Genomic DNA, 26,780 nt, shown 5'->3' with positions numbered 1-26,780 from the left:
CATGTACTTGTCACCATTGTCACCGTGGGTGGGTGATACAACCCACGTCTTCGCGATCCATGCCAGCGGTTGTTTCGTCTCGAGTGGACTACAGGGAGACTTTTTGCTCCTCTTGTAAACAGAGCGGACTGGATTGGCTCTGGCTGTCTTTGCAAATCATGCAACAAATTTCTGTTTCTCTAGGACAAAAGCTTTGCTAGAGCAGTCTAGAAGCCGGTATGAGAAGGCAGGTCCAGGTTCAACTCAACCATGGCAGCCGTAAGGCATTGCCGGTGTGACAATATTACGGAGGGATGCTTTATCGGCACCGATCTACTCGCAGCACGTGCGCCCAGCCCAGATTATGTGGGCTGTCTTGGATTGTCTCTTAAAAAGACTTGTTGATTCAGAATGGTGGTGGTAGAGTTCCCAGCTCCCTGCCTCTGCCTGGATCAAAAAGCTGGGGTGAGCTACTGTAGTGTGGTGTACCTGGCACACCTGGCCCGCCTTTGGTCAACCACGGGCAGTACCAAAGAGTAGGTGGTGTGGTGCAGGGACCACCGAGTGACCCGAGCTCTTCTGAGTTCCAATGCTGCTACCTTGGTACCCTGTCACTGTGCTCCCTCCCAAATTTTGTGGCCGAGCCCGCAACAACATCATTCGGAAGTGATTGATTGCTCTCAGCCTCTGACTGCGCGCAGCCGGCCCAAGGCTCCCTCGCATCACGACCCATCCTCCCCTCCCCTCTGCCCAGCCATCTCGCCATCTCAGTTGGCAGATCAGCTCCGGATAGACCGTGAGTGACAATTGCAACCCCAACCCCTCAGGCTGCACGTCGCAAACAGCCAGATGACGCCCGGAGGAGCTTGGGCTAACCGAGACTTTTGCCCAGATTTCTCGCACGGGCAAACGGGCAAGCAACTCTAGTCGCATCGCCATCGCGACATTGTTCATACGACCGCATCTCCAGGACTGCCAGTGCTCCCGAGCACGGCTGGATACCTTCACTGTGGCATCTCTCGAGAAGCTCCGTGTCTGTTGCTTCTGCTTCCCCGACGACGAGCCGGTGGTCAGTGATCGCGCCCGCGAAACAATACCTCCCAAGCCGGCAAGATGAGCAACGGTCATCTGCCGGCTGGGTCACCAGCCATGCCCGGCGGCGGGCATGGAGGCCACGGGGCCCAGCCTGCATACGGCATGGGAGGAAGCCCCGTCCCGAACGGCGGCCGAGCATTGTACCCGTCACAGTATCCTCAGCCCCGGGGTCGCGGAAGGGCACAACAATATTCCCACCCCGCCCAGCCCCAGAACTACTACGCCCAGCAACATGTTCAGGCACAGGCTCAGCCCTCCCAGTTCTCTCCCCACATGTACGGCTCGTACCCTCAGCAAGGCTACAACAGCATGTATGGCTATCCCAACCAGCAGCCATACGTGGGCTACCACTACAACCAGAACGGCGTCGTCCCTGCGGCGTACGGCCACCCGCAACACCAACAACATTACTACAACCAGCAACATATGCCCATGCAGTCATGGTACCCTGCCGCCTCTATTCCTCATTACCAGCTGTCTCAGTCTCCTTCCATCAACACTCCGTACCCGCCGCCACCTCCGATGGCCCCGGTCCAGTCTCCTGATGTTGTCCCCATTCCACCCGTCGTCCCTCCTCCTCAGCCGACTCCGCCAGCCTTCAACCCCGCCCCGCAGGCTGCTCCCGTACCCTCTGCTCCGATACCTACCGAGACACCCGTGGACCAGTCACCGTCACCCGCACAGCCCGATAATGAAGAACCCACTTCCGAGTCCTTCTACTTCTATCCTCAATCCTCAGAGCACGGGCTCGCCTCGGCAGAGCCCGAAGAAGCTGTGTCAAAGCCCGCCTACCAATCAGTATCATCGAGCACTGATGCTCAGGCAACTTCTCGACCGACGTCGCCGGGTTATAGCCCCATAGAGCCTCAGCCTGGGCGCACGTGGCATCAAGTGAGTGTGAAGCGCACGTAATGGGTGGCATCATAGTGGGCGGCGTTACATTCTGCCATCTGATTTCACTCGCTGCGACGTGAAGTTTGCGCAGAGCTTTACTAACTGTTTCTAGATCCCTTGGTCTACGCATCCCCTTGACGACTGGCCTAAGAGGAACAAGCCCAGGAGGAAGAAGAAGGCTTCGCAGGCTACGACAACGCACACAACACAAGCAGCCCCATCAGAAGGTTCCGCAAGCCTTGCGGCAACGGAAACCGCGCACGGGCAGGCTTCATCCGTGAAGCACGCCAATGTTGACGAGCAAGATGACTCAAGCTTGACGGAAACGACCTCTTCCACACTAAATGTTGCTACGGATGCCTCAACAACGAGCACACCAGAACCAACAACCCAACGCTCCCCGCTGCAGAAGACGACGTCTGTCACGGCATCCGCACAGATACCCAAGACCACCCCTCGTAATGCGGCTCCAGCACTGCCGGTTCTTCCCGTCCTGCCCAAGGAGGGCGCCGTCGACCGTAACAAACCGACCGTTGGCCAGGAAGATACCAGCAAACAAAGTGACAAGCCCAACGCTCAGTCTGAAATCCCTGAGGAACCAAAGGAGGATGAGAAACCTGCTCCACCGGCCGCTCCAAAATCTTGGGCCGCTATCGCGAAGGGGCGCTCAGTCCCCAAGCCAGCTGCGCCGGGCCAGCCTGAGTTGAATGGGGCAGCGCCCGGCGACAATGCATTGTCAGAGGTCATCGGCGGAGCTGCAACTTCCAAATCCAGTTCTGCTTCTTTGGCTGAAGCCCTCAAGTCGTTCGAGGCGGGGAACAGTGGCCCGATTCACTTCATCGAACCTAGCGGTTTGAAGAATACAGGCACCGATTGTTACATGAACTCGGTAAGTCGATGGATTCACTCTGAACAATGCTGTTTTCAACATATCGACAGCACAACGCATGCTCACACAGACATGGTCTGCACAGGTTCTGCAGTTGCTCCTCTTCTGCACCCCATTCTACAACTTCCTTGACCAAGTCCGCAAAAATGTCGTTCACAGTTTCAAGACGTCGTCAAAGACACCTTTGATCGATGCGATGTAAGTCCAGGGTCCAACGAGATGCATGCAAAAACTAGCTGACGACTATGTAGGATCGGATTCATCTCAGATTTCAGATCCATTAATTCTGCTGACAGTCCCGACCAACTGCAAAGAAAGCTGAAACCGGAAGACCATCTTCCTATGGGCAAGGCGTTCGCGCCGAACGGTGTCTACAAAGTTGTCAGAGAGTTGGAACGTTTCAACACTGTAAAGGTGAGTGACATCTTGGCTCTTAGGGTCTGCACTCTTGGAAGTCGCCCCATGGCTAATACACGTCAAGCCTGGTTCTCAACACGATGCTCCTGAATTTCTCATGCTCCTACTCAACGGCCTAGAGGAGGAGTGCGAAAGAATGATCAGAGACTCTGCGACGTACGCGTCGGGCTCTGATCAAGCCTCATTTGATCAGAGCGAAGTCATTAATAGCGGTGCCGATGCATCGGATGATTGGACCGAGGTGGGACAGCGCCAGCGCCTTGCCGTCAGCCAAAGATCCGGGCCTGCCACCATCCCGAACCCCATCAGCAAAATCTTCTCTGGTCAACACCGGGAGGTGCTCCGACTATCCCGCAAGGAGTCCGTCACATACAATGCATATCAAAATCTGTCGCTCGCCATCGACGATCCATCGATCAAGACAGTCATAGACGCGCTGAAGTACTTCCACAGATCTGAGCCTATCACGTCGAAGAACTCCCAAGGTATCGAAGTCAATGGGACAAAGCAGACCTTGATAGAAACCCTGCCACCGATTCTCATTATGCATCTCAAACGTTTCTATGTCAACGGAGGTGAAGCCGAGAAAACATGGAAAGTGGTACGCTACCCCCTGGAATTCGAGATGCCACAGGAAATCCTGTCAAGGCAGACTCGCAACCGGCTGTTGGCTGGAGGTCGCGATCTTCCAAAGTATAAGCTCACTGGCGTGGTGTATCACCACGGCGCGAGTGTTACCAGCGGCCACTACACTGTTGATACTCTTCGCCAAGACGGCCAGGAATGGCTCCGGTTCGATGACACGATGATCACCCGCATCAGTGGCGATGCTGTCGCAGAGGCGGGGGTCGAGGAAGCCAACCAAAAGTCTGCCGCTACTACCAAGAACGAGAGGGTCAATGAGCCGAGCAACAACCGCTTCGCCGCCATGGGTGACGATGACGCTACTGATAATGATGGCGACTGGAAGCAAGTTGGCCCTGGCGCGAATGGTGCCAAGAAATACAGCAGTGCTGTCAACGGGAGCTCATCTGGCACTAGTACGCCCAGAAGCAAGCCTGTCCGGGACCACAAGGACCACAACAAGGTTGCATATCTGCTCTTCTATCAGTTGTGGAACTAGAAGTCTGCTATGCAGATGCCACGCCCAAAATGGCCCCAATAAACGAGTTGGGGCCACCAGAGGGAGCAGCAATGTATGATAAAGGCGGTGGGCGAGTACTCCGCAAAATGATTACAGGATCAGGGCATTAAAAGGCTGCTCTAGAGGTCGTCAATGCCCAGGCGCCCCGTGGCCAGCGGCCATCAAAGCTGAGCGCGTTAGACACCAATGCATTCGGGGACACAGGTGTTATTGAGTCGGCACAGGTCAAGACTTTTATGGCTTTCAAGGCCGTTGCGGTGATAAAAGCAGGGACAGATTTTCAGGAGCGGTGGCGACTTCGAGGATGCATCTTTGTCTATAGACACAGACATCCTCGGGTGATGCATGTGCTGGTCAAGTCGACTTGTAGGCGACTGGCTTCTCCGTCACAGCAATTGCCGAGCTTGTGCCTGCGAACGTTGTGGCTGAATCGACAACAACCAACCGGCTGAGATGGAGGGCAGCCACGTATCCTAACGGCCGTGGAGCACGGCGAATGGGTCAAAGCCAACGCTCGCAAAGCCCAAAGCAGCAGATGTGAGGATTCAACCTCCGTTTGACAGTGACTATGTCGGCGGAGGCTGCTGTTGAAGTTGCTACAAAGAAGACTTCGCCGGGGGCAGAGGGGGGTCGCGCGACAATGTTAGAAGAGGTCAGCCAAAGAGGAGAACACGAAGCGGTCTAAACTTCCGTATTTACCGCCAACGTATTCACACGGCTGGATTACGAAACTTCTTCAAGTGACATGGTTGATTCCTTGATCTTACAGGCATGTCAAAACGCTGTGGGCGAGTCGATGATTGCCTGAGGCATCAGAAGCGTCATCATCAGGTACCAAAACCTGAGCCCTATTTGAGACAGGATGGATGTGGCACTCGAGACGGAGAACGCCGTTGGGGCCGGTGGTCAGGAAAAGTGAAGATTCAAGGCTCAGTGGGGAGGAGACCAAGCCTGCTTGAAAGTCGAGGTTTTGGCTGGTATGGGAGTGGGAGGAAGCATAGCGATTCAAGCGTTGGGGATGTGCATGAGGAAGAGGTAGTTTGTAAAATGACAAGTTACAAATTCAGAACCCTTCCTGCCACGCGATGTGATGACTTGTGAGAGTAGGCGTTCTACCTCCCCAGTGACTGTATACCGATTTTCTTATGGCAAGGTAATGACCGAGACTGTCAAAACCCAATCGGAGTAGCGAATTGGAAGGTTCAGAAATTTTGCTACCTATGTGGATGTGCTGGCTGCGAATGAATGAAGTCCAGCCAGGTCCCAAGCCCTCGTCTTGTGGACGATGAGAGCCCACAGGACCAGACAACTGCCATTGTCATGAGAGCAGCCGTGGCAGGTTTACGTGTCACGGCAGGTATAAACAGAGGCATTTCAGCTCGGCCAGTCTCGGTGAGATTGCTGGGCACACACAGATACCGTACTGCAACTACTTGTGAGGCAAGCAATGCTTGTTCGCCGCTGGGCGAGGTAAAGGACATCACACCTTTTCTTGCCAGACCCACCACCCTTCCAGTAAAGCCTCATCCCCTACCTACTCTTCCACCGCCATCCCCTTCCCCTCCTCCCAGGCCCTCCACCTCGAGTCAGAAAAGACGTCCTTCCATCTGCCCTGGAACACGCCCCTCTCATCGGCGGTCCTCTTGAACCTCTCGACGGACTCGACGTCCGCCCGGCCCAGGCTGCCGTACAGGTGCGGGTACCTCTCGCTCGCGTTGGGCGGGCTCTCCCACCTCACGGCGCTCCCAATGCTCGCCAGGCGGATCTTGAGGATCCACAGGGTGGTGTGCTCGCCGAAGAAGAGGTCTGCTGTGATGGGGAGCTGCTTTCCCGTGATCAGTGAGGGGACTGCACGAGGATGCCGGGGTTGAGCCAGATGATCGAGGTCTGTTTTAAGTCGAGGCGGCTACGATTGGAAAGTGATGCCTACAGGCAGTGGTGTTGGTGCTGGTGGGGGGGGGGGGAAGCTGTTTGACCTGACTCACCTGCCACGGCGCACTCAGATGGATGAAACCGTCCTTCTTGTCGAGCTCGGACGGCGGGAAGACCTCCGGTATAGGGAACGGTGGCTCCGTATCAACGATTTTGTAAACGTATCTAGGGGGCTCTGCCGGCGCCGTCATGGTGGGCTATGGGTGTGTGGGGAAGTGGCTGTCCAGGCAATCGATCTGGTGATAATCTGGCTATGTGAGAAGAGGAGAGTCAGAACCCTCTCCCTGCCTATATCTGGAGGCTTTGGCCAGGCGGGTTATTGGTGGCCCAACTATAACTCCGGGCTTAAGTTCAGGAATTGCACTCAGTCGGGACTACCCGCAGAACCCCGAGCCCCCGCCCATCGACGGGGAGATCCATTCTACCTTGGAACATGGCATCGAGGTTGTGATCGTCGCCTTCATGGGCCGGGAGAACTGGGTTTGTACCACGAGCTAACATCAATTTTCCTCTCTGCCCTCCCAGATGCCCACGTAGATAATTTTCAACGCCATTTCCCTGGTCTTCATGAAATACATTATAGAAAGTCATTATTTGCTACTTCCACGCCTGCCTTTGGAGCCACCAATGTTCCTGGAGGTAACGTGAGATACCCGCCCTCCTTTTCTCATAGCATCCCACCATCCGCCTCTACCAGCCACAGCTTGGCCAAGTCTTTTGTGAGACCAAGTCTCAAGATCCGCAATACGTGCTCTGCCGATGTCGAGTAATCCAGCCCAGACCTCCAGTCCCAGCCCCTCCTCGCGTTGCCCTTGGGGGCTAGGGCACTGCTCTTCCCCGGGGATCCACCCGCCACAGACCGGTGCAGCTGCGAAGCCAGCATCGAGCTTCCCGTCAGCACCATACTGCCTTTGTCTGATGACTTCTTCATCAGATCCGCCGGCGTGGAGCCCTTCAGCAGCGCGGGAGCAGAAGCAAGCACCAGCTGGAAGAAATCCTTACACGTCTCGTAAACCCTGCTGCCCACGCTCTGTATGTCCTCTACTGCTTTGAGCAAGACGTCGAGCTGCTCAAGCGTAATCAGCGGCGATGACCCGGGTCCATGCTGGCTGTGATCGACAAACACAAGCGCCTCGCCGAGCAGAGCCAGCAAAAAGTCCTCGCCAACGATTGCATCGCGCGATGCGTCGTACAGACCGCCACGAATATTATCATCGGAGGAGGCAATTACGATTGTTAGGGCTGCTACGGCTGACTTCTGTCGCCTTGCTAAGGGCAGCGACTCGTCGTCCCGGGTCTCGTAGAATTTGCGCAGTGTCGCATAGCCGGCAAGCATCTTGCCGAGCAGCTCAGCTGCCTCGAGATCCTGCTTCGCCAGCTGTTCAAGTGTGGTATTGCGCTGCTTTAGGAGCTGGCGTAAGTGGTCGTCCAGCTCTGCGGTAGGCGGATATGCGGCAGATTGGATGAGGGAGTAGGCGATGAGGAAGTGCATGACATCTCGCACTTTGGCTGGCCGATGGGACAGGGCGTAGTACCACATTGCCTCGCCGTAGCGGAAACATGTCTCTTTCAAAAGGTCACCAAAGTGCTGCGGTCTTGTTAGCTGCCTGATACACTATGTTTGGGGAGGAGACAAGCTTACCTCTGCAACCTGCTCGGCAAATTGGATCATGCCAAGGTCGTTGAGAAGCCTCCACACCTTGTCCACCATCTCAGTGGACTCGACATTCATTTCTTCCAGAATGTTCTCAACTAGCTCGCCAACTGTCTCCTCCGATCGTTGTGGCGAGTCCATCCTACCGAGCACATGGATCGCAACCTCCCAGCCGTCTCGCGACACACCGGAGTTGTCTCTGACCGAGGTCAACTCCTTGTAGTTGGACAGCTCTTGCGCGTACTGGATCAGTGTGTTGTCCTTGATTCCATCCGTCTCATCCGGGTCAGTAGGGTTTATTCCAAGGACTTCCATATCCTCTAAATCTAGGTCATCGAACGCGTAGAGAGCCGATGGCTGGTGCTGAGGTAGCCAGCGGCCGAGAGATGCTATCTCTGCGACCGCCGCAGCCAGAGGAAGCGACCAAGTCCTCAGCAGAGCAATGACTGCCTTCGCGTTGTCCTCGAAGACACAAGCCATGCCAACTTCGACGGCATTCAGAGAGTTGAAGGAGAAATCAGACGCCACCGCTGTCTGAAAAGAGCGTGCGAGTCGTTCCATGTATCCTTCGAAACCCATGGCTTGTGGCCCCATTACGAGGGCCTGAGACCTGGATAGATCGAAACTCTTGTTGCTTCGGTTCTCGTCCCACCAACCAAAAAGCCCGATAGTAGCCTCACACCAGTCTTGCGCGGTGTCGAGGATGACGTCTCGAGCGCCAAGAGCGATCTCGAAGATAACGTTCAGGTTCTCATATATCTCCCAAGGAACTTGACTCTCCGCTTTTCTGGCTGCCGCGGTCAGAGACTGATAGCCATCCGACATTTCGTCGTCAATGACCATTCTATTCTTGCCTTCCGCGAATCGCCGCAATTGATCCAACGCGCCTCGCGCCTTGACGCGGAAGATCTTCCAATCGTCGTGTGAGATCTCCCAGTTTCCCTTCTTGGCGGGACAAAGCTCCAGCATGTTGATTGTGTCCTGGGCCGCAAATCGTACGTTCTCAAGCGCGCGGCCAGAGTATTCCAGCTCGCCCCGGCGGTTAGCCTTGACGAATTCCCAGCCCGCATTTTCCAACAGAGTCTGCGCCTCGGCTACCTGACCTCGAAGCAGGGCCATGCACACAGTCGGCCAGAACATACTATGACTGGCAGGGCATGGCCTGCATTGCAATACCTCTTGGACCTGGGTCGGGTAGGGATTGTGGTGCTCAGCGAGCCAGCGGAATAGGGACTCTGGGAGAGGTTCCGTGGTTCTGCCATCTTCGCCTGTCCTGGTGTGATGTATTTGGAGGGCAAGCGTCGCAAGAAATGTGGCCTTCTCGAACGGCGAAGACTGAGGCGCGGGGCCGATCTCAGCTGCATGCTCCTCAGATTGTAGAGGCAGGGTGTCGACATATTGTTTCCACAAGCCGGTAAGCTTCCCACTGACCACGGCTAAAGTTTCATCCAGCCTCTGTTCATCCTCTTCTGCTCCAACGCCATCCTTGTAGAGTCGGTTGATCAGGCTTTCGGTGTCAAGTATCAGCTCGGGAGGTTCCGTGATTGTCGCATAATTGGATTGGCTGTAGAGATCTTTCGCAATTGAAGCGATCGTGAATGAGTGTCTTCGTCCGCCTGACCGTTGTGCTGTAGCCCGGAAGATATCCTCTGCCTCCCTAAAGACTTTCTCATCTGCCGCTGGTGTCTGGAGCATCATCAAATCGGATTCATCGACTGCCTCGCCATTCTCGTCCTGTTCGTCGTGCTCCATGTCGAGCCACATGTCTCCCTCGCCTCCGTCTCCTTCTTCTTCGCCATCAGAGTATTCGTCGAACTGCTGCATGAACCCCTTTGCTGAGCGGTTGCGGGTTGATCTAGCTGGCGGATCGTATTCCTCTTCCTCATCCTCACCGTTGTCCGACTCGTCATCATCATCGTCCGAGTCGTTTCCGTAGTTTACCTGGAATGAGCCTGCGCCCTTCCGAGTTGGCGCTACATCCTCGTCCTCATCCTCCTCTTCGTCGTCATCAAGGACTACTTCTCTAAGTCGCGATGGCTTGCGCGTCGTACTAGAGCGGACGGATCGGCCGAGTGGAGCGTTTGATTTTGATTTCTGTTTCGCGGCAAACAGATTCTTCGGAGGCGTGGGCGCGAAGGGGTTGGCTTTGGGAGCAGACCCTGCGGCAGCGAAGGGGTTCTTTACGGGAGGGGTCTTGTCCTCCAGACCGCTCAAAGCGAAAGGGTTCTTGGAGTTACTAGCACCAACAGCCTTCATCAAAGAGCTGCCCATGAAGGAGGCAGAAGGTGTGCCGGCAGGGGTGCTGCTCGCATGGGAGGGAGGAGGAGGGACGGCTGGGGTTGTGGAAGGCATGTTGCCAAAATCGAAGAGACCTTTGCCCTTTGCATGCCGGCTGTGGTCGGGCGTGGAGAGCAGGCTGCTCTCGTCGTCGTCGTCGGGCACCTTGAAAGACATGGCGAGCTGTGTTGGTTTAGGAGGGCGTCAAGGTGAATACTCCTCGAGGAAAACCGATCAAAGTTGATGTTGGGAGGATGTAGTCAGTTGCATATGGAAGTCAGACCAAGAGCCAGCGACCAGCTCCGGTCTTTTGGTCTCGCGCTGGCTGACCGGGTGGTTTGTTGACGTTGAATGCGCCTCGGGAGGTGGGATGGCAACACGGCTGGAGACTTGCCAGTCGGGGGACGCGACTTTTCCAAAGCTGCCATTCGCGACAGGAGCTCTCTGAGCACGGGCCAACGGTATGTACATGTACATGGCCGACACCACACCCGGGTTGGTCTACGGCGTACAGTACCTCACCTACACGCAGATAAATAGATAACACACGCACCCAAGTAACTTTTTCCATTGCCTTTTAAAGAAACATGCCCCCTGCGCACGTTTGCTCCATCCACTCAGATCTCTTCGACAACCTCTACAACCTACGCATCAAGATCTCACAGTGGTACATTGTTCGTTGACCCTTAAACAAGCATATTTGATGTTCAATAGTGCGCACTCTGTGATTTTGCGCGTTTCTGAACTCTGACCTCAAACTTGGCGGAGTTCTGTGTTTCCCGGGTCAAGCCCGCCCAGTTTGAATATAGGAACCCAAGAAAACATCGTCAACTCAGCAACTAGCACACCTATGGTCGGATCACTGGATTAATCAAGGGGGAAGCCAGTGTGTGTGGGCTCTCGCGACTGAGGATGTTGACAAAACATTGGCTAGCTGGTGAGGAAAAGAACTGGCAAGGCCTGAATTGAATAGAAACTCGGAAAATGAGTGACTATAAGTTGGATGAGACTTCACAACAGATCCCACAGCAGTGTGATCAAGCACAACCAGGGTAAACCTCGATTTCGTCCACCTAGAACCTTTGCGAGACTCGAGACCAGGATGGACGTGCCTCATAATGTCTTCCAATCGAATGCGCTCTCCCATGCTGCAGCTGCCTTCAAGACTGTCACATCATCATACCTACGCCCGACGAGCATTATCCCCGTGGGCAATTTGATCTCAGCATTATCTGAGGCGGGAACGAATCCGCAGGGTAGCGATAAGGCCGGATGGCCAGTGCCTGTTCGCATTAGCATCACTGATCTGATGATCTAAGGGTGTCACACGCGAGGCGTACTGTCAAATGGACAGGTATTGTGTATTATGCCCGGGGTCAGAGCGTTGTGCTGCAGGGGACCTTTCTTCTCGCTGTCATCTCCAAGATTCTGAGGCGGCGTTGCAACTGTTGGCATCACCAAAATATCGACATCTTTGAGGGCTTGATCATAGCTGTCCTAGTCATGATGATTGAGTAGTCAGTACTGATTGACGAGCCCTGGAGAATCCAGGTAAACTCACCGCTAGTCCCTTGACTAGATTCCCAACTCTTCCTTGCAATGCCGGCCCGTACTTCTCCTCGCAGTAAAGCCATCTGATGTATAGGTTCCGAGTGCCCGGCCCCAAAGAGTCGAACTCGCGTTGGCTCAGCCTTTTCGGCGTAACAAGAGCTGTGCGATCGGTTAATGAAAATTGCTTCCTACCATCGATATCACCAAAGATGGCCTGCCGCCCACCGGCAATTGGGAGACCGCACGTCCAAATCACATTGCCCATATGGTGCACGGGGACAGATACTTCTTGGACCTTTGCGCCAAGTTGCAGAAATTTCTCAGCCGCGGCATTGACAGATGCAACGACATTTGGGTCTTGGTCAGGCACTTCAAAGCCTTCTTTCAGGATGCCAACTTTGAGCCCGCTCAGTGACGACTTTGAGTCCTTCTGAATAGTGTCAAGGACGGCATCCAAAAACAAGGTCTTTGGGCTCCCAACTTCGAGGCCGAACCCCGGCTGGCGATCATCCCACCCATCAGCGCCTGCGATTGCCTCGAGAAGTCTTGCGCAGTCAGGCACCGTTCGCGCCATTGGCCCAGTGTGATCTATGTTTGCGTCCAGGCTAAGGATCCCCGTGTACGGAACAAGCCCCCAAGTTGGTTTGAGGCCCACGATGCCACAGCAGGTAGCTGGAATCCTGATGCTTCCTCCCTGGTCACCCCCAATGGCCACGTCGACTGACCCCTTTGCCACCAGGCGACCAGATCCTGACGAGGATCCTCCGGCACTGTAGAAGTCGGCGTACGGGTTGTGTACGCGACCGGTGCAGGAGGATATAGATGTACCTTCGAGGCAACTGTTCTCGCAAGCTGAGCTTGACGTTAGTGAGCGGGGACTGGGCACCTGTAACAATATTTCGTCGGAGAACAGTATTTGCTTGCCTGATTTGCCCAATATCAGACCACCCGCATCCAGAATGCGGGTTACTATCGTAGCATCGTACTCGGGCGTCCAATCGACCATGGTTGACCCATTAGTGCAACGTACCCCTGCCACGGCAGTGTTATCCTTAATTGCGACCGTCTTGCCGTCTAGAAGTCTGCCTCTCGGCGAGGTCGCCTTGATCGTAGCCTAATAATGGAGTCAGCCGTAGCCAACGATGCTGTTGCATCCCCTAGAACTTACTCTTGTTGCCCAGCCTCCACCATCAGTGTCCTTGGGCTCTGGGATATGTATGTTTTCTCGAGGATATTTACTGAGGTCTGGCTTCGGAAACAAGAGCTTATCGTCCCCAAGGCTGTCGACAAGATCCTCGAATGCGCTAGTCATGACACTGTAATCGTTCGCGTGGCCATCTTCAAGTTCCAGGCCTGCTTTTGCTGCGAGATTTATGATCTCATCCACACTGACTCTAACTCGAGTCATAATGTGCTAGCTAACTGGACCCGTCTGGCTCAAGAAACAATCCAGGTCAGTATGAGATCGTCTGTGACTTCCCTTGGAATGAGGAGATGATTTTATGGCAACAGATGCCTTGGATCAGGCTTGTCACAGATTGAGGAAATTGTGTTCTGATTCCAGATGGCTGACCAAATAACATCATCACCTCGTCGTCCCGAGGATCGGCACTGCCACTAGATCCCTTATCATTCAACAGGCAGGCGCGGGGTACACTTCACTAACGCACCGGCAACATTAAATACGCTGGTTCTGTGTAACTGATGAGAACGCAAAGCTTATCAGCAACTGCCCTTTCTTGCCCAGGCAATATGCTGTATGCATTAAAGTCTGAGTATCAGGTTATTTCAAGACTCATGACGCCCTTCACGGAAATAGCGAAAAGGCCAAGAATTCGGGTGTAAGATTTCTGACCCGGTCTTCGTCAGAGTCAACTTGAGGTAAAAAGATCTATACCTAAGTAGCCCGATACTTCCTGTGCTTCGGTATTGTGAACCTATTCATATAGAACATTTGAGTACACGGAACATGCGAGCAAAGTTGCAAAGACTGTTCCCGCACTTGATGGAATAACAAGGGAAACACAGGCTATGTACCACCCTCGGCTGAACCTCGAATACTCGAATCCTGACAGCACATGGTCTCAGGCATTGGCTGCGGAGGCTAGTACAGGAGCAGGTAATCGTTTTACCTTCAGTGGCCTTGAAAGGAGAATGCAGATGAACAAGGAGAGATGGTCCACCGAGGTCTGGTTAAAATATTGTATTATTCTTTTTTCAAAAAAAAAAAAAAAGAAAAGAAAAAGAAACCTACCACTTGGAACGTCTTGGAGATCTCGAGGAAGTGATCAGAAATTGACTACAATTGAATATCGGTAACGATGGCTCTCAGTTTCGAATTCTATAGCGAGCTCCTGTCCCTGTTCCTTTTTTATGGGGGTGTGGTGGTGGTTTGTTGGAAAACATTCGTTGTTTCTTGATATTTGCCGGCTGAATTGTCACAGAATAGCACGAACATGTTTTCTTTCTCTTCTCTCTTTAAAGTCCCAATTATCGAAAGCTCTCGTAAGAAATTATCCAAGTCTATCTAACAAGCTAGCTTTTCAATAGGACATATGAGGGAGAGGACCCGTTTTTTACGTTGGCTTGGGGGGGAAAAAAGCATCATTGTCATGACCAAATTACAAAATCATCTGTTCAGACAGAAATATTGGGGACATTCATGCAACCTACTTGATGTATTATTAGAATTACATCGATATAGACTACCTTGGCTGGCCCCTGCGCCGAGTCATGACATTATTAATTCCCACTGTTCATTGGTGAGTCGCCTTCCCCGTAGCAGTCCTCTCAATCTCATTTGAACTTATGCCAGAATACGGGTTCTCACTCCACTTGCGCCATGTAATTTTCGGCCATTAACCCGGACCCGACACTCGAGAGCCAGAGGTGGCTGTGTGAACTCGGGCATCGTGACTATTCAGTGGTGGTGTTTCCCCGGTCATGGCAGGCTATATACGAGCTCAACCGCACCGGATGATATTTTGGTCTACCTGGGCGATCGAGCTTTCTACTACCTTTCAAGGCCCCAGTAATTTTGATTTTTTATTATTGTTTCACGATCGTGTGATTTCAATACGATGCGCGTTGTTAATCTGTGCCTGCTTGTCTCAATAACATCGGCGCTGTGTCAGAGCACTGAGCCATTATGGCAAGCACCAAGCCCTGATGATAGTACGTCACAAAATTTAGCCTATGTGTGGTTCTCAGTAACTAAGTATACCCAACAGGCCGGGCCCCTTGTCCCCTTCTCAACACCCTCGCAAACCATGGGTATCTTCCCCGGGATGGGAAAAACATTACTGTTGATAAGCTTATCGAGGGAATGCATGCTGGTCTCAACCTCCGCGAGGACGCAAAGCTCTTCTTCCGATTGCAAGGTAACAAGGCTCTCGAAGCCTCCTCGACGGGGAACAAAGATACCTTTCAGCTCAGCGACCTCAATAAGCACAACCTTATCGAGCATGATGCTTCCCTCAGTCGAGCAGACATTTTCTTCGGGGATAATTGGTCGTTCAACCAGACCATATTCGACGAGACCAAATCGTACTGGCCCTCGACGACGATCTCCCTCACTGACGCCGCCAAGGCACTTGTTGCGAGGCAGAAAAGTGCTGAGAGCATCAATCCCGACTATAATCTACCACTCGATGGCCACACAAACTCTCTAGGTCAGACAGCCATGTATCTTGGTCTCTTTGGGGACTATGAAGACGGTAATGCGAACAGGTCCTGGGTCGAATATTTCTTTGGTAGGTCGATTTTGACTGCATGTGAGGCCGAGGTCGATTAAAGTTGAAACTGACTTTGCTCTGCGCAGAAAATGAGAGACTTCCGTTTGAGCTTGGTTGGCAGAGGCGGTCTGATGATGAAAAAATCCCGGCAACTGGCATTTTAGGTCTGACTACAAAGGTTGCTGTTCATTACTTGGCTGCCAAGGTTGGCCTGTAGCTGTAGCTTTCGGCTGACCATAGTAATGGAGGACTTGTAGATTCAGTGAATTCAGGTTCTCAATCCCGGTAGCAGTTGTCTGTAAACTGTTTTCTGCCCTCAAGCTTGGGGAGAAGGGGGTCGTTCATTCGCTAGAGACTAGATTTCCGGACTCCAGCTACGACATGAGTTTCTACAATTTTAATTCCGGTTTGGTTTCAGCATATATTGTAGGAGGCGTAGTTGTATCAAACTTGTAAGGCATTCTATTTGATTTTGAGCTAATAACTATCAACACCTTTGATGATATCAGCCGCCTTCTCTGCAACGGCGTACATGGTTTCCTGTGTATGAGCTGAAGGGATCAGAGGCAAGATGCTAGCATCCACAATCCTCAGGCTTTGGACACCATAAACCCGTAGCTGCGGGTCGACGACTCCTCCCAGTTCCAAAGGCATCATCGCTGCTGTGCAGCAGGGATGGGCATTTGAGGGGCGATAAAGTGAACTTCTGATCGCGTCCTCTATTTGCTCATCGGTTGTGACATTGGCTCCTGGGGCAGTCTCTACTGGCTGTAGTGGAGCCAGAGAGGGCGCTGATATGAGCCGTCGAGCCATCTTGACTCCCTCGATAGCGATTTTGATATCGAATGGGTGTGTGAGCGCCTGGAAGTCTACCTGCGGTGCTCCGAGAATGGGATCTGGGTTGGTGGTGTTGATCAGGACTGTGCCGCGAGATAGGGGCTTGATGACGGCGAAGGTAGCAGCAGCGGCACCACCAAAGGTATTTTCAATTACGCTGCCGTGCTTATCAGCTACGATTTGAGACAATAATTCGTGCTGGAGCTTATAGCCAGCCTCCAAGGTCGGGTGCTGCCTGTGCCACTCATCAAGAAATTGACTGGCATCATTGTTATGAAGGAACTCGTCAATTAGAGCTTGATAGTCGCTGGTGAGATTTTGCAAAGAAAGGACGACTCTGTTGTTGCCGAAGGCCCAAGTCATCGGCCCAGTCCTATTCGCCATGTATTCCTTCAAAGAGGCATTGAAAAATGAAGCGTCATTGAATAGAGTCGGATTGAGGCTTGGTTCATTCTGAACTGTTTGAACAGAATGGCATGTCAGTTCCACATGTGGCAGCAAAAACAAACAAACTAACTTGGAAGGATTGAAAGGAACTCACATTCGAAAGCAAATCCAATGTTCGTTGGATGGTCTTGGAAGTTTGCACCAACTCCGGGCAAATCTGCCACGATTTCAATGCCTAGTGGTTCAAGTAAAGCCGCGGGACCAATCCCGCTAAGTTGCAAAATCTGAGCGGTGTGTACTACACCAGTAGCTAATATAACCTCCTTCCGAGAGTGGAGGACGCTGTACTCATTCGAGGTACTGTTTACGCGGGTCACATTCACACCTGAGACGGATGTCTTAGGCCCAGTGACAAGATTTGCAACATAGCTTCCCACAAGTATATCCAAATTCGGCCTACCACTGGCTGGATCGTAGTCTGTAATGCCAAGCATTAGTCAAAGAGAAATCACAGGTGCGGAGCCTAGTCCGAGAAAGGGGAATCCGAGACATGGCCAGTAAACTTCTGCGTGATAGAAGAGAGCGGTCTGTCGACTGCTCATTGAATAGTGACTCGGCCTGTGGTGTGATGCTTTGAGAGAATGGTAAGGGTTTCGAGAAAATTCGAAGTGCAACCTACATGATTTCCGTGCCGAACATCTGGTGATATTCACAGGGTCAATGTCGATAGGCTTCCATGCTAAGCCAAGGTTTTCGCCATTTGTATCTCCGTCCGTTCGATATTCGACTCCAATGTCCCTCGTCCATGCGTCTATAAAGTTGTCTGTTCAAGAATTAATGCGTTAGCAGGCTATTGCAAATATCACCACGAAAGAAACACCTGAGACACCTACATAGAGCTGGGAACTGCCACTTAGGAAAACCTGCTTGCATTGGACCCTGACCATAACCATCTGGGCTGACAACATATTCATATTTATCGACAAGCTCAGGGCTTGGGTAGGTCAGAGTTGAGGATTTCTTGAAGTATTGGAACATACTGTCCCAACCCCACCCTGGGTTTCCCAGAGCTGCCCAGGCATCGTAGTCCGTACGCGCGCCTCTCGAAAGGGCCACTGAGTTGAAAACTGTGATTAATATATTTCGCGATCACCTATGCATGGACGACGTAATTCTGTGTGTCCTGAGAAATCATGTGGTTCTTACTTCCGTTCACAGTTGATCCGCCGCCTACCGTCTTTCCTAGACGCACACCAGATGACTTGTTTCCCAGACCTTTTTGAGGAACAGAAGGAATATCGAAGAGGTCTTCCGTGTGAAGAAATCTGGCATTGTACGGGCTTTTACGCGTTATTCACCTGCTACAGGTCCCGAAGCGATGCATTCCGGAGGAATCCGATCAAAGATCGATGGGCAACCGTAGCGAAGAAAGACTTATACATACATCGCGACGTCCCAACGGTCGTCAAAATCACCATATTCAACGATAAGCACAGAGGCTGGAGGCAGACAGTCGAATGTCAGCTCTCGGCAAAAGAGACGGATCAAATTGTGTGAGACTCACTATTCAAATTTTCTGTCAGACGAGCTGCCACTACAAGACCAGTGAGCCCTCCTCCTGCCACAATATAGTCATACGTGCGATTGATGACGGCCGGATCTCGAAGAATGACAGAGGTTGACAATTTGGCCAGACTTAGAAGAAGGCACTTGAAAAACAAAGCATTTGAAAACGACATCTTGAGTGTGTCAACTACTCTTGGTCAACCGTTCTGTAAGTCTCGGCAGTCTCAAATCATTGGCATCGACCAGACATCTCCAAGAGAAAGACGTAGATATATACTTGCACAATAGCAGACATGGCTCTCCCCGGCCGGTGATCTTCAACTGGAGATTTTGCCCCACTACAAGGTTCATCAGTAGTGCTTACGCTCTTATGCAAGAAGAAATATTGCTCGTGTCCAGCTATAGCATTGGCTGAGATATCCCGTTGAACCCATGACTGCAGTTCAAGCTAGTCCAAATGGTGACACCAGGGCCGCTTCACAATACTTTAAACGGCAGGACCTGTTGGAAGCGCCTGGGCGTTTAATACACTATGGTGTCATGCATTGCGTAGTGGGCGAGAATCAGATCACCGCATGTCCTGCGCGAGCCAATCCCAGATGTGGAATTCTAACATGACACAGCGTTTTACTGTGCCTTTGCTGTACCCACCTCCGCCATTCAAAATCTGTGAGAGTCGTGATTGACAGAGTGCCAGCTCAACAACGGCTGGCAACAGTTTTCAGAGAATAGCGAAGAATGGGATGTTATCTAAGTCTTCCAGCCATCAATAAACATGTCTTACTTAAAATGTGCGGGCAAAATTGATGTTCTGAGGATCAACTACCTGCCATTATAATAAGGTGATAATCTTGAAGCTTCCACTAGGAGAGTAACGACTACTTCAGTCCAAGTTACAAATATTCTTCCAGATCGTGTATGAAGTTTGGACAGCACTTTCGTACAATCAAAAACAGGCTGCAATGGCTATGAAGGTCAACGTAGAGGCTGATGTCATGACAGGCCACCAGATTGCTGTACTAGGCATTAATTTACACACGGGAACCACTTTGACTACAAAGCGAAGTAAGATCGAGTGCAAAAGCATGTAGTCAATAACAAGGCAAGACCAGCAGAAGAAAAATACGGAACAGCTTTGGACGAAGGAAAGGATACAAGCCTCGGCTCAAACATTTTTACTTCCAATAGAATCCAGACTCCAAGGCTACTGCTCAATTTGTTCACAACAGTGCAACAAATCCTATGAGCTTGGGGGACGGTCCGCCCGCTAAGCTATTTCCGAGGTTCTCAATTGGTAGTATTACCAGTGCTGATGTATCGAATAATGGTTTTTTTCTCTCGAAAACGGGCACGAACCCACGACATTGCTAGCTAGCCCTAGTTGGGTAAAACATGTTCGTTGCATATATTTGATAGTGCACATGGGGACGTAGAGTTTGCTTTCGGAGTGTAGTGATGTCCGCTTCAGGGGAAAGGCTCTTATAAAGTTTAGTGAAGTCCGCATTTGTGAAACAACGAAACATGTACATCCTTGGCGACTACCAAGACTGACTAGTAGGGAAAGTCGGCAACCTGCGGAGGTAACTGTACCGAGATGATGCAGCTGACTCTATCACCCCTTAATATAATTGGTCCCTAGGCACAGGCTGTCTGCTCGGGATGAACCCCACGAGAAGCAATAAATAAAGTCTGCGACTTCACCAAGGTGAATAATGCATTTTTAGGCACCGCCGTGTGTTTCTCAGTGTGACGATTATTTCTCGTCGCCTTCATTCTTTTTAGCTCCAGAGGCGCTGCCCTCTCTGGTAAGACAGTCTTTACTTCATATTCTCTGGCGATTTTCATCATGGTGCACTTGCGCTCATTTACGCTCCTGGTCACGGCAGCAGCCTTCGGGCAAGCAGCGTTGGATTGGCAGAATGTGCGCACTGGGGCATCCGGAGGCTTCACAACTGGCATTCTCTTCCATCCAAATTCAGAGGGTATTGCATACGCGAGAACAGACATTGGAGGCCTTTACAGGCTGAATGCCACAGATGATTCCTGGATTCCTATCACGGACAGCCTCGCCACTGACGAGGGATGGTAAGCATTTGATCAACCAATCTAGGGCAGTAACATTTCATTGATGACTGAGTACCAAAACAATAGGCACAACTGGGGTATTGATGCCATTGCAGTGGACGCGCAAAACGATAATATGGTGTATGCCGCTGTAGGTGGATACACTGTTGACACAGTGTGAGACTTCCTTACTGAATCTTGATAAGCATTCATATTGTGGTTGACAAGGCTGATCATCATCGATAGCTACAATACCGACACGAATGGAGCCATCATTCGAAGCTCAGATCGCGGAATGACCTGGAACTCAACCGCGCTTCCCTTTAGGGTGGGGGGAAACATGCCAGGTCGTGGTATGGGCGAACGTCTCGCCGTCGACCCGGCCAATTCTGACATCATTTACCTCGGGGCTCGAAGCGGGAAAGGTTTATGGAAGTCTATGGACGGAGGCGTTACTTTCAACAATGTAAGTTGGAGATTCCCTCTGAGACATTCACCTCTTCGTATTGTTTATACGATAGGTCTCTGTTGCATGCGAGGCATCAGTAATCTGGTCTCTATAAATACAGAATTTCTTCTCTTCTTGGAGTAAAGAGAGTTTGATAGGAAAAGTCACTAATCAAGCATATTTTGTACAGGTTACCTCCTTCACGGCAGTTGGCAATTATGCCCAGAACAAGACAGACACGACTGGCGTGGGAACTGATCTTCAAGGACTGACCTTTGTCACGTTCGACGAGACTTCAGGAATTACAGACAGTGGCGCCACAAGTCGCATTTTTGTGGGATCGGCCAATGATGGATCTGTCGAGACGGTCTGGGTGTCCAACGACGCTGGTGAGACCTGGGGTCCGGTGAAGTCAGTACCTCGGAGCACCCATTAAGCGTTTGATTTCAATTGCCGTGTCTCAATTGGGGCACTTTGCTTCATATTCAAGAAGAAGAAAAAGGAGCTACTTAGGCACTTGCTAATACTTTGACACAATAGGGGCCAGCCGCGCGATTATTTCCCTCACAAGTGCAAGTTGCAGCCAACAGAAAAGGCTCTCTACCTCACTTACAGTGATGGACTTGGACCTTACGACGGTGCGAAGGGATCCGTTTGGAGATATGACCTGAGAAACTCAACGTGGAAAGACATTACGCCAGTCCCCAACGCCAGTTTAACACACGGCTTTGGGGGTTTGGGTCTTGATATGCAGCAGCCAGGGACGCTCGTAGTAGCAGCCCTGAATCTTTGGTGGCCCGACGTCCAGTTTTTCAGGTCTATCGACTCAGGAGCCAGCTGGTCAACAATTTGGGATTGGGTAAATGCAACCACAGGGACGATGGCGCGTCATCATACAACCTCTGCGCCCCTTGCACCGTGGCTCGAGACAGGATTCGTTAACGTGCCAGGAGGAAAGCACTTGGGATGGATGGTCGAATCATTGGAGATCGATCCACTCAACAGTGACCATTGGCTCTACGGCACTGGTATGTCACTTTGGGGAGGAAAGGACTTGACGAAATGGGACAAAAGCCCTCGTGAGAATGTCACTATCCAGTCCTTGGCTTTCGGCATGGAGGAGACCGCAGTCCTGGACCTTGCTTCCGCCCCAGGAGGGACCGAACTCTTGATGGCTGTAGGCGATGTGGACGGATTTACGTATAAAAGCAGCAGTGACCTTAACACACCACCTTCCATTCCATGGATGAACCCGCAGATTTCCACTACAGTTGGCGTTGGTAAGTGGACCTCTACCAGGCTGTTCAATGTTCTCACTCCGAGATCTAGCGAGCGAGTTCGTACGTTCTAACTGCAATCTGGTACTGACCATAATTTTCAAGATTTCGCCGGAAACAGCGTCGATCATATTGTGCGTGTAGGCAATAGCTCCGATGGCTCACAAAGTCAGATTATTACCAGCTCTGACGGCGGTGCTACTTGGAAAGCCCATCTCGGGACTGAAAACTCGACTTATGGTGGCGCCGTGGCTTACTCGGCTGATGCGAACACGATTCTATGGTCATCATGGAATAATGAGGTCTTTCGTTCAAGAAACGGCAGTGATTTCACCACTGTCACGAGCCTTTCTCCGGGAGCGCTTATCGCCGCTGACAAGCAGAACGGCACCGTCTTTTACGGAGCTTCGAAGGGGACTTTCTTTGTGTCCACCGACGCAGGGGCCACATTCACACAGGCCGGTGCACTGGGTAATGCTACAGTTGTCGTAGATATTGCTGCGCATCCGGTCACGGAGGGAGAAGTCTACGTTTCAACCAATGTCGGCATCTTCAAGAGCACAGACTACGGTTCGACCTTCACTCTAATAAGCGGAGGGGTACTCACCAACACACAATTGGTAGCTCTAGGACTGGCCCCGGATGCTGCTTCGTGGGCCATCTATGCTTTTGGCAAAGGGCCCGCAGGTACAAGGCTGTATGCCAGTATCGACGGCGGTGCGTCGTGGGAGGATATTCAGGGCGATCAGCAGGGTTTCGGGGCTGTGAACTCGGAAAAGGGCAAGCTTGCCGGCAGTGCCAATGTGCCTGGTCAGGTCTATGTTGGAACCAATGGCAGGGGGGTTTTCTATGCGCTTATGGCCCCTAATAGCTGAACAACTTCGGTCAGGTGAATAAGAAATTTCTATTTCCTGTCGAGCACGCGGAAAGATGCAACCAATGGCCAGTGAAACATATGTAGCTGCTCACGAGGTTGTGCCCCCCTCCCCCTGGAGACGGGGGCGCTGCAAGAAATAATCTTGAGGAGGCAAGATAAGAGCTGACCTTCCGAAGATCTATTGGTATAATTTTGAACGCAGCGTGTGGTCACCAAAATCACGATTTCGGCATTCATATGGCTATGGCAGTAATAGCTATTTTCATAAGTTCATTTGTAGCGTCTACTTGTCACATTATTACTCGCCTCTACCGTTTTTTTATAGCAAAATTCTGAAGAGTTCATCAACTTGAATGCGATATATAATTAAAAAGACCATATGGGCTCATCTATCTCTCAGCCTCGTCCGCGAGACAAGTGTGCTGGACGCCGTCACAGTAGAGCTAGCGGCAGAGGAGGGCTTAGCCGCAATTCCATCACACTTAATATAGATTCTGGATTGATGGCACCGATATGCAGCTCTCATGTGGCTGGCTCTATACCTGACCTCATCCGATGTGGATTAAGGGCTCGCTCTAAAGTGCTAAATGGTGTTGCTCCAGTGCTTAGAGCTCACTTTCAAAAGCACACCGCTCGTGTCAGACAGTATTCTCTCGAGCACATGGATACAACAGTGAACACGCCAACGATTTCCGCGGGCTAACAACAGGGACATCGGTAGTGGAGAACGGAGAGCTGCCGGTTGATTCGGAAAGAAATCTGCCTCGTGCTCGCATGATTTGCCTAGGTTAGTCCCATAAATGGAATTAGATCTTCGCCTCAGTGATGCAATGTTTGAATGCCGCTCCAGTACTTGGATCCCAGCATTGAGTCAACCATGCACCCGGGGTGCCCTGAAGATTTGGAGGCACAACAGTGGCTGCCCAGTCGGAAGTTCCCTGGGCAGCCTGGCAGGCCCGGCAGGCCTGAACTAACCATAAATCACAGTGGTGCGCGTGGCGCCAGGCGGCTGCTAGAAGGGTAGATCCCAACCTGTCAAGCTGCTGAGGCTTGGTCCATTGGCAACGCCAAGCCGACAAGGATTTAGGGGTTCAGGAATCTAGTTCATGCAAGTGGTGCTATGATGGACTGCCGTCGACGAATCACACCTTGAACCTTGCCATCCAGCAACCCGGCAATTGAGATGATGCATATCGACATACTATGTTCTGTGCAGTCCGTTGGCTTAGAGGCACTCCGCACCCTGCGCCTTGCTGCACTGGGGATGTTGTGTTAAGTTTCGAACATATTGTTTAAGTGGATATCGCCGAGAAGGAGAAGAGCCCAGCCCGCCTTTATCGTGATCGACTGGCCAGATTTGTGTGTGTGGCTATGCCTTTTCCCGAAAAATGCGGCGTCCAACAACAATGTGCTGGGCTTCGCGGCGGTAGCCAGACCAATATATTTGCACGAATTGGACTTTGAAAATCGCCTGTGCAGCGAATCAGTAGTAAAGCCCGGCATGTCGCCTCAAACTGCCGGGCATGTCGGGAATACTCCTCGGGTTCCCTCCCTGGAAGCCAAATATATCAATTACTGTACGCACCTTGTGACATATCGGACGAACACATGAGCCGCCCAATTGTGGTAATCGCCGACAAGCTGTACTACGCCAAAGCCATGATATGACCGAAGGGCAGAACGCACAAAAACGTCATTCATGCGCTGAGAACGATCCACAGACTGTTTGTCCGTGTTACCTTGCGAAGGTATTGCTGGCTGAAAATTGCTGAAAACAACGGCCAGGGCAAGACGGACTCTCTAGAACAAGCAATCCTCTTGTCTGACAGCTCATCTTGAGATCGGTCTCAATCGCCTTTTCAAACCTCCAAGCTTCAAAGAGAGCCTGCCGTGAAGAGCCATGCGGATGCTCACTTTTCCGACCAAGGCCACAGTCCTCGTGATAGCCAACATTCTGACCTTAGTTCTCGCTTCCCTGCAGGACTGCCTCAATGATGTTTGCGCAGACAGCTCTGACTGTGTCCGGTTCGCCGACCAAGACCTTGACATCCTTGATACCTATCAACTCAGCTGGGTTAAACCATACAATCTTGCGGTGGATGTTACTCCTGAAGCTGTGATCCGTCCAAATTCTGCTGAGGAAGTTGCGGCGGCCGTTCAATGCGCCGCAGAAAACGGCTACAAGATACAAGCCAGGTCTGGCGGGCATTCTTATGCAAACTTTGGACTTGGAAACGGTGCGGTCACCGTTGACCTCATAAACATCAATCAGTACAGCATAGACAACGCGACTGGATATGCAACTATCGGAGCAGGCTTGAAACTTGGGGAAGTTGAGTATGTATAACCTTTCCCCAGTTGCGACCTCCCACCTGTATTTTTTTTCTATTATTCTTTTTTTTATAGGATTCTCCAGAATACATGGCTTCGGGCTCCATACTTAGTAGCAGGTTACTAATGCGTAACAGTGACCATTTACACGAGTCTAAACGAGCTTTTGCCCATGGTGTTTGTCCATATGTTGGTATTGGCGGCCACGCGACCATTGTGAGTTTCTTTCCTTGGATTGAGAAAATTCCATGCGTGGCTGATGAAAAACTTTCAACAGGGTGGTCTTGGCCCAATGTCCAGGATGTGGGGATCAGCTCTCGATCACATCGTCGAGGTGGAGGTGGTGACGGCTAATGGGACCATTGTTCGTGCAAATGAGCAGGAGAACAGTGACCTTTTCTTTGTGAGTCCCTGAAGAAGCTATTCAGTGTCCCCACATCGACTGACAAAACTATTAGGGCCTTCGAGGAGCTGGCGCTAGCTTTGGCATAATCACGAAATTCGTGATGAGGACGCACCCGGAACCTGGTGATATTATTCAATACACCTTTGATATCACCATTGCAGATGACTCAGCACGACTCGCAGATATCTATTTGCAATGGCAGGACCTCGTGTCTGACCCGACCCTTGATCGGCGCTTTGGCACGGAGTTGATTATGTGGCTTGGTGGAATTATCATTACGGGGACCTTTTATGGGACTCAGGACGAGTTCGACGCAACGGGCATCCACCAACGTCTGCCAGGAAATGGCACGCTTTCTGTGACCGACTGGCTTGGCTCTCTTGCTGCTTGGGCTGAAAAGGAGGCGTTATATTTGGCCGCTGTATCTTCCAACTTCTACGCCAAAAGCCTCGGCTTCCGAAGTGAGGACATACTCAGCAAAGAAAACGCTACAGATCTGTTCGAGTACGCTCAGGGAGTGGATAAAGGGACTCTTCTGTGGTTCATCATTTTTGACGCGACGGGCGGTGCTGTTGCTGACGTCCCCCTGAACGCTACTGCATACGCTCACCGCGACAAATACATGTTCTACCAGTCTTATGCAGTCGATCTACTCAGCTTGTCGAATACAACCTGGAACTTTCTCACCGACTTCCACGAAGAGCTAGTCGGGAAGCTACCAGAAAACACGCTGACCAGAGGCACCTACCCCGGTTACGTCGATCTCAACATAGACGGAGTGCCGCAGGAGCAGTACTGGGAAGGAAACCTGCCGACACTGGAGGGTATTAAATCAAAGTGGGACCCAAACGATGTTTTTCACAACCCACAGAGCGTCCGGCCGGTGGCAGCTTGAGAGACATTTGGGAGATGATTACGAACGGAGTTCCTCGAGAGCGTTTGCAGTATGTTTGCTGTTGAGATACCCTAGAATAAATCCGCAATTGTACACTGCAAAATTATTCTAACCGCGGCCGCCGGC

General features: G+C 51.7%; 8 protein-coding genes across 8 annotated transcripts; 4 read left to right on the top strand and 4 right to left on the bottom strand.

Annotated features, from left to right (window-relative positions):
* Positions 1–1,092: 1,092 nt before the first annotated feature.
* On the top strand, positions 1,093–4,397 carry J7T55_002271 (uncharacterized protein; the record flags this gene model as incomplete). The annotated part of the gene is made up of 5 exons (XM_053132804.1): positions 1,093–1,965; positions 2,081–2,857; positions 2,943–3,055; positions 3,109–3,271; positions 3,339–4,397. 5 exons carry the CDS (start codon positions 1,093–1,095, stop codon positions 4,395–4,397), a joined length of 2,985 nt encoding a protein of 994 aa, XP_052989242.1.
* A 1,555-nt stretch (positions 4,398–5,952) lies between these two features.
* J7T55_002270 (uncharacterized protein) lies at positions 5,953–6,541 on the bottom strand (the record flags this gene model as incomplete). Its single annotated transcript, XM_053132803.1, has 2 exons — positions 5,953–6,240; positions 6,404–6,541. 2 exons carry the CDS (start codon positions 6,539–6,541, stop codon positions 5,953–5,955), a joined length of 426 nt encoding a protein of 141 aa, XP_052989241.1.
* A 476-nt stretch (positions 6,542–7,017) lies between these two features.
* Positions 7,018–10,458, bottom strand: J7T55_002269 (uncharacterized protein; the record flags this gene model as incomplete). The annotated part of the gene is made up of 2 exons (XM_053132802.1): positions 7,018–7,938; positions 7,993–10,458. The coding sequence occupies 2 exons, from the start codon at positions 10,456–10,458 to the stop codon at positions 7,018–7,020; spliced, it is 3,387 nt and encodes a 1,128-aa protein (XP_052989240.1).
* Positions 10,459–11,394: 936 nt separating this feature from the next.
* On the bottom strand, positions 11,395–13,240 carry J7T55_002268 (uncharacterized protein; the record flags this gene model as incomplete). The annotated part of the gene is made up of 4 exons (XM_053132801.1): positions 11,395–11,564; positions 11,622–11,778; positions 11,843–12,946; positions 13,001–13,240. 4 exons carry the CDS (start codon positions 13,238–13,240, stop codon positions 11,395–11,397), a joined length of 1,671 nt encoding a protein of 556 aa, XP_052989239.1.
* Positions 13,241–14,912: 1,672 nt separating this feature from the next.
* Positions 14,913–15,783, top strand: J7T55_002267 (uncharacterized protein; the record flags this gene model as incomplete). Its single annotated transcript, XM_053132800.1, has 3 exons — positions 14,913–15,006; positions 15,063–15,584; positions 15,653–15,783. The coding sequence occupies 3 exons, from the start codon at positions 14,913–14,915 to the stop codon at positions 15,781–15,783; spliced, it is 747 nt and encodes a 248-aa protein (XP_052989238.1).
* A 260-nt stretch (positions 15,784–16,043) lies between these two features.
* On the bottom strand, positions 16,044–18,529 carry J7T55_002266 (uncharacterized protein; the record flags this gene model as incomplete). The annotated part of the gene is made up of 8 exons (XM_053132799.1): positions 16,044–16,861; positions 16,945–17,025; positions 17,251–17,268; positions 17,470–17,613; positions 17,684–17,905; positions 17,997–18,130; positions 18,235–18,289; positions 18,355–18,529. The coding sequence occupies 8 exons, from the start codon at positions 18,527–18,529 to the stop codon at positions 16,044–16,046; spliced, it is 1,647 nt and encodes a 548-aa protein (XP_052989237.1).
* Positions 18,530–20,202: 1,673 nt separating this feature from the next.
* Positions 20,203–23,020, top strand: J7T55_002265 (Cel74a; the record flags this gene model as incomplete). The annotated part of the gene is made up of 6 exons (XM_053132798.1): positions 20,203–20,441; positions 20,508–20,597; positions 20,667–20,886; positions 21,059–21,279; positions 21,409–22,148; positions 22,251–23,020. The coding sequence occupies 6 exons, from the start codon at positions 20,203–20,205 to the stop codon at positions 23,018–23,020; spliced, it is 2,280 nt and encodes a 759-aa protein (XP_052989236.1).
* A 1,902-nt stretch (positions 23,021–24,922) lies between these two features.
* J7T55_002264 (uncharacterized protein) lies at positions 24,923–26,654 on the top strand (the record flags this gene model as incomplete). Its single annotated transcript, XM_053132797.1, has 4 exons — positions 24,923–25,359; positions 25,491–25,569; positions 25,631–25,756; positions 25,812–26,654. 4 exons carry the CDS (start codon positions 24,923–24,925, stop codon positions 26,652–26,654), a joined length of 1,485 nt encoding a protein of 494 aa, XP_052989235.1.
* Positions 26,655–26,780: the final 126 nt, after the last annotated feature.

The sequence above is a fragment of the Diaporthe amygdali genome, assembly GCF_026229845.1.
Source record: "Diaporthe amygdali strain CAA958 chromosome Unknown NODE_33_length_508711_cov_65_296071, whole genome shotgun sequence".
In the NCBI taxonomy this organism is placed as follows: Eukaryota; Fungi; Ascomycota; class Sordariomycetes; order Diaporthales; family Diaporthaceae; genus Diaporthe; species Diaporthe amygdali.
This window is presented reverse-complemented; position numbering and strand designations above follow the sequence as displayed.